General features: G+C 41.5%; 1 protein-coding gene across 1 annotated transcript; it reads right to left on the reverse strand.

Moving 5' to 3' along the window:
* Positions 1-3,129: 3,129 nt before the first annotated feature.
* ZNF18 (zinc finger protein 18) lies at positions 3,130-10,068 on the reverse strand (the record flags this gene model as incomplete). The annotated part of the gene is made up of 5 exons (XM_084236840.1): positions 3,130-3,245; positions 3,926-4,010; positions 7,777-7,868; positions 8,260-8,449; positions 9,682-10,068. 5 exons carry the CDS (start codon positions 10,066-10,068, stop codon positions 3,130-3,132), a joined length of 870 nt encoding a protein of 289 aa, XP_084092966.1.
* Positions 10,069-10,918: the final 850 nt, after the last annotated feature.

Here is a 10,918-nt window from a genome sequence, read left to right on the forward strand (position 1 = left end):
CATAAATTTTTGCCCACATTTCTGATCAATACCTTAATAGGAGATTTTTCAAAATGGAATTACTGTGTCAAAAGGCATGAATGTTGTTATTAAGGTGCCCTGACACTTGGTAATTGCCAAATCAATTTCCAGAATGTCTATGTCATCCTCTAGTATGAGAAGCTGGGCAGAGGGCAGATGGGTGTTCAAAACTCAAGCATGAGTATGTCTTATTATTTGCCATTTAGACCAGTGAAAAATGTTTTTTTCATTGTTATAAATTTTTATTCCTTACTTATAAACTGCCGAATTTTTCACATTTTTGAGATATTTTCATACCCAAAACCGCCATCCACTTTTTATTGGGAAAGTCATTTTTTTCTTATCAACATGCATTAACTCTTTCTGTATTAAAAAAAATAATTTATCTGTCATGTTCATTAAAACTGCTTTTCCCCAATTTACTTTAATTTTTTATTGTTTTTTTTTACATCAAGAAGTAGGATTTTTTTTAACCATACTAAGCCTGAACTCAAGTCTATTAATCTTTTCCTTAATCTTTTTTTCCACTGATTTTTACTCATAAAAATCTTACCCACCCAGACATGAGTCAAATATTCACCTATTTTTCTTTATTATTTTCATATTTTGTCTTTTTCATCTATTCCAAATTATTCTGGAACATGACATACATAAAATTTAAACTAATTCCCAGAGTCTTCCAGATACTGCTCATACCCCATAGATCTGTGCTGCTTCTTCCTCATCTATATTCTTTTTTTTTTTTTTAAGATTTATTTATTTATTTATTTATACAAGCACTGGGTACAGTCAGAAGCATGGGAGGGTGAGAGAACTCACCAGAGCCTGAGCAGGGAACAGAACAGGCAGACTGACAAAATACACTGCTGAGGGGAGCAGCGGGCTGTGGTAGAGGTCTGCGCGCCAGGTGGGACACTTGGCTGGTGGCCGGGGACAGAACCCAGTGCTCAACCCCCTGCACTACCAGGGGAGGCCCTATCAGCTTTGCAGCCCAGCACTCAACCACTGAGCCACCAGCGGTTATATTAAATTCTTCACCAGCCCTATATTAAATTCTTATACAGACCAGTCTCTCTTCCAAGGCTCCCTTTTCTGTTTCACTGGCCTGTCAATCTCTCTTTTTGTCAGTATATCATCATTTTAATGATTTTAGTTTCTTAAACAGACTTATACATCTAATATTGATTATTCTTTCAAAACTTTCTTAAGCTAGTCTTTCAGTGGTCTTCCAAATAACTAAAGTCATTTTTCCAATTAATTTTTTAATCTCTTGAAATTTGGATTAGAAGTGTGAGCATATGGCTTTTTGGCGCTTACTCCCTTGCTGACCTGTTCTAACTGTGAGCTGTTTTTCCACACACTTTTTCCTGTGACTTGTCCCCTGGTCTGTGTGCAGATGTGGCAGGCAGCCTAAATGGATCTTTTAGACTGAACTGATCATTATTGCAGCATCTGCCCTAGTCCAGGCCTCATCTCTGCATACTAAGACGGCTGCATCAATTTCCCAGAATTTGTATTAAATCCTACTGCAACAACCACTAAAGCAGTATCTTCAAACTTTTTTTGACTGCTATTCACAGTACAAAATATACTTACATTGAAATACAGTACAAACACATATTTGGGGAAAAATTTTCTGAAATGCTAACTACCCTGAGATCTGATAGTTACTTTTTGTATTCTGATCATTTTCATTCAATCTTATCACTTCATTTTTCTCAATGCTGGTTGCAACCCTACAGAAGGATTTCACAATGCACAAATTGGCCACAATATGCATTTTTAAAACTACTGCTGCTCCAAAGGAATCATTATAAAATAGTATTATGATAAATATATTGCTTAAAATTAAAATCATATGTCTCACTTGATACTTGTTCTCTCAGCAGTATGTGAGCAAAGGAAAATAATTAGATCCTGCTGGGGAAAAAGATGCCTTGTATACAACTTCCATTCCCATCCTTTCCTACTCCATCTTTTTCACCTCTGTGTGTGTGTGTGTGTGTGTGTGTGTGTGTGTAGGTAGGTAGGCAAGTAGCTTAGACAGCTTTTGCATAACCACAATTTTCTAGAAAGAGTGTAGAAGGCAAACGGCAATTGCTATTTTACAACAGAACAAGGTCATATTTCTTCTTCCTCAGTCTTAAAACACATGACTTAAATGAAATATTTGTTGTTACTGTTGTTTAATGAAAGTTAGGGGCAAAGATATAAGCTAAAACATCTTTTTTGTTTGGTCACTTGTCTTATTTTATCGAGCATGAATTGGTTACTATTCACTATATCCAGAGTAATAAAAGAAAAAGGAAAACGAGTTAAGAAGGGTGATAATAGCTATTACATGATCTTTTTTTTTAATAAAAGAATTCTACCCATATTTTCATTATTCACAATATATACTATTTTCATGGAGAAAGTTGCCACAAGACAAGGCTAGAGGCAGCAGATCCAATATGTAGTCTTTCTTCCATGATTTAACATACATGTTAACAGTCCTATAGTCAGAAACAAGGAGACCCAACCTAAGTTGGGCCTGGACTAACCATGTAGTAAACTGGACTAACCATGGCTAGTGATAACAGTTAGAAACCAAGTGTTAGAGGGGCCTCTCCTGGTGGTGCAGCGGTTGAGCACTGGGCTGTGAAGCTGCCCGCAGCCTCTGCAGCGCTGGTTCGATCCCCGGCCACCGGCGAGGGTCCCACATGGCGCACAGACCTCTCCTGTAGCGCCCGCTGCTCCCCTCAGCAGAATATTTCATCAATCTGCCTGTTCTGTTCCCCGCTCTGGCTCTGGTGAATTTTCTCACCCTCCCGCGCTTGTGACTGTACCCAGCGCTTGTATAAATAAATAAAAATAATTTAAAAAAATAAAAAAGTAAAAAAGAAACCAAGTGTTAGAAACCAAGTCGTAATACTCCCCCCACCACCTCCATTTTCTTTTTTTTTTTTTTTTTGGTGGGACCCTCACCGATGGCCGGGGAACGAACCGGCACTGCAGAGGTTGCCGGCAGCCTCTCAGCCCAGCACTCAACCGCTGCACCACCAGGGGAGGCCCACCACCTCCATTTTCATGAAAGGAGGTTAGAAATGGCTGTGGACCAAAGAAAATTCACTCACCGATGCAGATGGGTCTTGGAATCTTCTCGCTGACATGAAGGTGCAATCCTGCCAGCTCTTCCCCATACTCTGTTGAATTAGTCTGGTCAGGCTTAGAATTGGAAATGCCTGGTATTGAGAGAAAGAAGACCCGGACTGAGATGAACGGGGAACAATGAGACCCAAGCTTCACCTTTCTAAGGAGCGCCCTGAGCATGAAGGGGAATATATGGCTCTGGAGGCCACTTAGGGAAACTCATCTTAGAAGGATGTGTGATACTTCTGAGACTCACAAGATGTCAAGGATCTATGGTGAAGGAGACAAAAAGTCTGGTTGGTTGGATCAGACACCCTGGTAGACCAGTGAAGGGTCAAGACTGGGCCCACCCACTGGCTGGTTCCAACAGATGGCTTAGTAGAAAAAGCACCAACTCAGAGCAGCCACAACTGAGTTGTCATAAGTCAGTGCTTATAAGTTACGTAACAGCACTTACAGGTTATGTAACAGTAAACAAGTGACCTGGTCTGACAGTCACTTTCACCATCTTTCAAATGGGAAAACCATCACCCACTCCATAAATTGAAGGTGTTATTTATGTAATGTACCCATGACAGCCCCTGCAGACACAATAATTTCAATACAAGGAAGTTCTTACTCTAACTGCCATCCCCAACTCACCCAAGTTCCAAATTGTGTCTCTAGTGTCTTTCCTTTACCCAAAGAACTTCAGGTGGAGGAGTTATGTCTAAGAGTACATAGAAAATGCTAAGCCATTTTTCCCTCCTTCAAGGCCAGTGCGCAGCCTCACCTCCTGAGATCATTTTCCCGTACGTCTCCAGCATGAGATCCCAGTATTGTTCCTTCTGAGTGGAATCGAGGTGCCTCCATTGCTCCTAGAAAAATGCAGTGCCATGACTCCAATGAAGGTTTCTGAGCCCTGCATTCCCTGCCTATAGGAAAGCTGAGGAGGTGGGGAGGAATGTACCTAAGTCTTCTGGCCATCATGAGAGCTAAGAAATAAATCAGGGGAGGCAGTTCAAAGGAGGAGGCTCGAGGGAGGAGGCCAAGGGGGAAATTCAGTGTCTACATCAGTTATTTCTTGGCCTGATTAGAAAACATCTAGGTTTCAGTTTTAAATTGCCAAATTTACATGTATCTAAGAGCAGAGGACACGGAGAAGACAGGACCTTTTCTACACTGTTGTCCTTAACTCTTCCGGCACTTACAGTAAGTCTTTGGATATTTGGAACTTGATATTCCTTGTATTTAATTAAAATCTGGAGAGTCAAGAGGAGAAAAAAGTTAAAAAGGAATTTGTTGGAAAACCAAGGCAAATCAGCAAAAGGGTGAAAGAATCTATTACAAAGTAAACTGAATTATAACTCTCACTCTGAAATTCAGATGGACGGATTCAAAACAGAGAGATGCTGCTGTCAAAAACACTTGGAAGGGCCTCCTGTGGTGGTGCAGGCAGTTGAGTGCAGCACTGTGAAGCTGTCCACAGCCTCTGAAACGCCAGTTCAATCCCAGCCCACTGGCGAGGGTCCCACGTGGTGCGGCAGACCTCTCCTGCCTCACCCACTGCTCCCCTCAGCAGTGTATTTTGTCATTCTGCCTGTTCTGTTCCCCGCTCTGTCTCTGGTGAATCCTCTCATCCTCCCACGCATCTGGCTGTACCCTGTTCTTGTATAAAAAAATAAATAAATCTTTAGAAAAAAAACAACACTTGGAATTGGGCCTCCCTGGTGGCGCAAGGGGTTAAGCACAGGACTATGAAGCAATCTAAGTTCAATCCCCGGCCTGCCAGGGAGCAACCCACAGTCACAGCAGACCTCTCCTGTCTCGCCCTCTGGCTCCCCTCAACAGTGTGTTTCAGTCAGTCTGCCTGTTCTGTTCCCCACTCTGTCTCTGATGAATCCTCTTACACCTGCACCTCTGGCCTGTACCCCAGCTCTTGTATGCATAAATAAATAAATCTTAAAAAAAAAAAAAAACACTTGGGTCTACATTAAATCATCTTTCCTCTCAGTTACTGGGAAAATGAGGGTTTCAAGGGCAAGGTGTCCCTCAAGTATCCCCAAAACATGGCCTCATCCCACAGAGCTGGAAACTGGATACTATCTAACTCAGATCTATTTTCATGAATTCAAATTTCAATCTCCTCACAAAGAAGCCAACTGTCAGAAACTATTTACATAGGAGAGTGGTTCACAGAACAGGCTTTGGAATCAGACAGTTTCAAGGACCAACTTTGCCACTTTCTAGCTATGTGACCTTGAGTAGTTACTTAAACTGTCTGAGTCCCTGTCCTTACCTAACAATAGAATTGAACTCAAAAACTGTCGGGAGGCTTAACAGAAATCATATGAGTGTCCCTAGGTATTTACCCAAAGGACACAGAAACATCAATTCCAAAGAACACCTGCACCCCTATGTTTACAGCAGCACTGTTTACAATAGCTAAGCTTTGGAAACATCCCAAATGCCCAAAAATAGATGACTGAATCAAGAAGATGTGGTACATATACACCATGGAATATTACTCAGCATTCAAAAAAGATAAACACATGCAATTTGCAGCAACATGGATGGCGCTGGAAGAGATCATGCTCAGCGAAATAAGCCAGAAGAAAAAGAAAAATACCGGATGGTCTCACTCATAGCAGGAATCTAGAAAACTTAAAGAAGGGACCAGGAAAATGAATAACTATAAGAAAGTGAAAATCAAAATCAACAAAAAACTATGAACCAGAGACACTCAATGGGAGGTGGGGGGCGGGGAGGGGAGGGATTGGGGTCAAAATAAGAGGGTTGCAATTGTATGGGGAATATAAAAATAAAATTTATTTTAAAAAAAAAAGAAATCATATGAGTGTCATCTACTTTCACAGCACACAGCACTTCTCATTCACAGCATTCACCGTAGTTTATGAGAAGTTTGTGTATGCACGTGTACACACACCCCTCTTTGGCCAATAGTTGCCTTTACTAGCATGTAAGTGCCATGAGTCAAGGACACTATTGTACTTTCCCAGTTTCCAAGACAGGGCACAGGGCAATGGGGACAGGGCTGGCACTCAATGTATGTTGTCAGGGTAAAATAAAATCTTCAGCAAGTAAGTCCCCAGTAGATGATAAATATTAATTTTACTATCATATGAGCCTATGGGATACTTTGCCTCCCAGGCTCACTCCAAGGGTTTGTGGAGAGAAGTAAGAGACTCCGTATACTTTCAGGAAGCCCACAGCTGACATGCATTACTCTCATGAATGATCAGGATACGGAGAACAGAGATAAGAAATGATGAACTCATCTTCCTATTACACCCTAGAACATCAAAATGTGGAAAGAGATGAAAGACAATGGAAACAGCAAACGTTTTAATATTTTGTTGTTGTTAATCTTCTGTGAATGAAGCTACTTTAATAACCTCCTGGAAAAAAGTGCCTGGGCAAACACTGCCGGATACAGGAGTTCTCAGTCTTCATCGTCGGAACACAGTCCGTGCTTCAGCACTGGCAGAGAAAAGGATGGGAACCTCAGGTACAGCACCCTCTGATGGGCTGCTTGGCTGCTTGGCTTGCTGGCTACAGGGTCTACAGTCCATGGGCACCAAAACAACATCGACCAAGAACTGTACAAGGCAGAAATGAACACAGCCACCTAAATCCCCAAGGCCACAGTCAGCTCTTCAAAACTTAGAAAAGATGCTCCAGGTGTCTCTAAACAGTGTACTTCCAGTTAAAAGCCGTATATTTACTCAGGGAACTGCCAAGAAGCTGGGATGGCTGGAATGAAACCTCTTTCTTTAAGAGGTAAAACACTAAGTGCCACCATCTTGCATTTTTCACATTTTTATAAGAAGGAGGGGAAAAAAATCTCAATTCCTACTTTCCGAGGGAAGAAATAAGGATTTGATGGGAAATACTCTCAAATTGTGAGGAAACGGCACCATCTAGTGACTTTATGAGACACTGCCACAATTGACTTACACAGCTTTTTGGACTGTGCCTTTCCTTGTTTGAAAACATAGTAAATACAACCAGACTGTTTGGGAGATTCCAACTCAGTTATGGATTCTGATATCGAAGCGCCACAGTGGAGGGATGTCACTTCATTATTCTGTCATTGTTCGCGAAGTCCTTAATTTATAGAAGAGATTAGAGGGAACGACTATAAAAAGGATTCCATCGACTATTAACATCCTTCCAAGGCAAATAAGTGCTGTTAGTTTGGGGGAGCAATACTGGGGTTGTATAAAAATGATTTTTGTTTGTTTGGGTTAAGTGGTTATTAGTTATCAGCTAAATATAGGAAATTTTATATATGTATGTATAATACTGCTACTAGTTAAAATGGTAATTGCATAGACCTTTCATAGGGATACTCTCTACTTAGTAGAGCAGCAACAGCAAATCCTCCAAACTGCTTGAAATATCTGAAAAAACACCCAGATCTTTTTGTTTTACCAAGCAACCTTCTGCCTAACAATTTGATATTTAAAAGTACAAGCACAACTGAAAAGGTACATCCTTCTGTGCCCTCCATAGCACTATTCCCCTACACACACCCACACCCAGGGCAAACTGCAAAGTTGGTATTCTGGTTTTCGATCAAAGCCTGGCTAAGCGGTAAGAAAAGCAGGGTAACCAGCTTACCTGAGGCGCTGTTTGGAGAAGTGAGGCTCCAAAGTCCTGGTCTCTGATGAGCCTTTCTTCAGGTTGGGCAGAAAGCTGAGATGCAGCCATCACTGAAGTAAGAAACAGAAGCATGAAGAAGCTACTTACTACTCTCCACAGAACATAAGAGAAAAATCTTCACAGATTAGAACTGTTATTTGTGAGGCCATCTATGATTTCCCTAACTCCCTCCAACTTTCCCAATATTTTCACCTATATTTGCTTCCAAACGGAAATCCAAATGGTTTGACCAAAATCCAAAAAATGATTTAATTATAGACCTTGAATCTCAAAATCAGAGCAATTCATGCAGGTTTATCCTGCTTCCAAACTTTCCAGAGATATCCTAATCTGGGCAGCATTATCATTTTCAACTCACTCTTAGGTCTACTAACCCCGATGCCCAAATTCCTCTAAGAGAGCACCACACACTGGCATGAGTAACTGGTAACTGCCCCTCACCTAATTCTTGTTCAGGGTCAGACTCCTCTTTCACGATGTGGCTCAGTGGCTCCCCAGGCCCGGAGGGTGAATTCTGAAGTCCCAGCTCCTGAGGCACCACTTCAAGATGGGTTTCCAATTCCCGCACTTGACAACTTGCTGATTCCACTTTCTCTGATAATATTTCCTGTCCTAGAACTTGGATGCTGATCTAAGACCAGATAGCACTAATTACTAAAGGATCCAGAGTGAGGATTTCTGAAAAAAACAAAGCTAATCTTCTATGGAGATCATAAATCATAAGCTTCTTAGCGGCATGCAACAGGGAAGGAGAAAGCCAGATTTCTAGCTCAGCAGGAACCCACAAGGGAAACATCCTAAGAGAGGCCAAAAGTTGAGACCTGAGCCAGGCCTGGGAGACCTTCAAGATATGCCACTAATTGATGGAGAGTCTCCATTAATTAAAATCCAGCCATCTGTTGAACTCCTTGAACATTTTAGTGTAAAGCTGGAATGGGATGGGAAACTTTTATCTTCAATTCCTAATGGCGAAGATATATTGAAAGTCACAGAGTCTTATGGGGATAGACAAATGTGTTACAGTAAGTAAATATTTGGTCTTGGTCCATGCTTCCTGGCACAGAGCTTCTAAAACCCTTAGAATTTCCTGAAGGATGAGTGACAGGAATGTCTTTTGTTATTTATATTAATGCCCATTCAACCAAACCTGAGTGTATGCTATTGAGGTGACTTTTAGTGAAATCCTAGGGGTAACTTCAGGATCAGGGCCGGTCACCAGAGGAGCCAACTAGGTAAACAGAGGGTGAGAACCATCCTTCAATCTCTGAGGAAATAAGTGCTAGAGATTTTCAATCACCAATCATCAATAATTAATCATGCTTGAGTAATGAAACATTCATAAAAACCATGCAACTATAAGTTGAGGGAGCTTCTGAGGTGGTAAATACCTCAAAATACTGACAGGATAGCATAATCAGAAAGAAAGGGCATGAAATTGCTGTGCTGCCACCACCACCTTCATTTGGCAGTTTCTGAGTCATTTCCTTTATAATAAACAGGTAAAGGTAAGTAAAGTGTTTCCTTGAGTTCTATGAGTCACTCTGGCAAATTATCAAACCCAAGGCAGTTGTGGAAACCTCCAAATTCATTCCGTCAGTGTAAGTATAGAGACCTCTGCGACTTGCCACTGGTATCTGAAATGGGGGCAGTTTTGTGACACTGACCCCTTATCCTTTGGGGTCTGAGCCAACCCCAGATAATGTCAGAACTGAACTGAATTCAAGACAACCAGTTGTCTGATGTTGACAATCTGAGAACTGGAAAACTGGTTGTTGATATAGAAAAGCCCATACAATTGGTTTCAGGAACATTCTATCAATACTAAGATCCCAGCTAGCTCAGATTGTAATGCTCTCTGCTTACCCACTGCCAGAGTCTCTGGGGGTCTCCCTTCAAGCTCTCCACAAGGGTCACTGCCTCCTCTCCACTGCCTGGACACTGCTTCCGCACCCACATCTGGATCTCCCCAGGGAGGATGGTGAGGAACTGCTCCAACATGAGGATCTCTAGGATCTGTTCCTTGGTGTGAACTTCCGGCTGCAGCCACTGAAAGCACAGCTTTCGAAGTTGTCTCAGGGTCTCGTGGGGCCCAGACATCACCTGGTAACGAAACTGCCTGAAAAGCTGGCGTGCAGTCTCAGGGCTAGCAAGCTCCTCTTGGGAGGCAGCATCTGCTCCAGCGAATAGAGAGTTCTCAGCTTTCGCCAGCGGCGGCAGCAGGACCAGGGTCTGCCCCAACTCAATGGGCATTGTCTGGCTTGGCAAGTTCTTTCAGGTGAAGTGCTTCTGGGATGGAGGTGTCTTGGGAGAATCAGAACTTCACAGAGTTTCTCACCGGAACACCAGCAAGGGAGAGAGACTGAGTGCTAAACAAAGAAGAGAGACACATTTTCAAAAAGAAGAAATTTGCATGCCCTACCTGAGAAGCCTCAGTCACAGATCTTTCCAAACCAATAATTACACTATTCCATTTTGAAAGATTGTAAATTCGAAGTCACAAAGCAAACCACTAATACTATATCTAAATTGTGACCATCCCCCTAGGATTTTATAACACTGTTTTCTGGTCCTCAAACAGCTTCATGTGGTACCTTTCATTATTCTACTTTGGATGTTTGAAGAACAAGAAAAAAAGTACCACATCAAGCAGTTTAACTATGGTTTACAGGTGAGCAGCATTTCTGCAAAACACTTCCATACATCTGAAGGCTGAAAAATAAAACTGAACAAAGACATCAATGCCCTAGAAATAAAGGTTGATGTTGACAGGATCAGATACTTCCATACTAAATGAGATTGAAAAGTAAATATTAACTCTTTCCCAAAAGGTGCAATTCTAAGCGACTTCTTCAGTGCCATGTTGAAAACTGGTATTTTTGGAAATCTATGAAAAATGTCACATCTGAAATTTTCAATCCTGGGCTAAAGATGCCTACAAATAATACTAACTACTTAGAAAACATTCCTTCAGTCTTGGACGAAGTGATCACTATTTAATGGTATCAAGATTGAAAAGAGAGTATTACACAGTGAAAAGAGAAATATTAAATGCAAAGTTAACATATTTTCAAAGGATCATGCACTATTTTTAGTTATCTTT

This window comes from Talpa europaea (genome assembly GCF_964194135.1).
Source record: "Talpa europaea genome assembly, chromosome: 7".
In the NCBI taxonomy this organism is placed as follows: domain Eukaryota; kingdom Metazoa; phylum Chordata; class Mammalia; order Eulipotyphla; family Talpidae; genus Talpa; species Talpa europaea.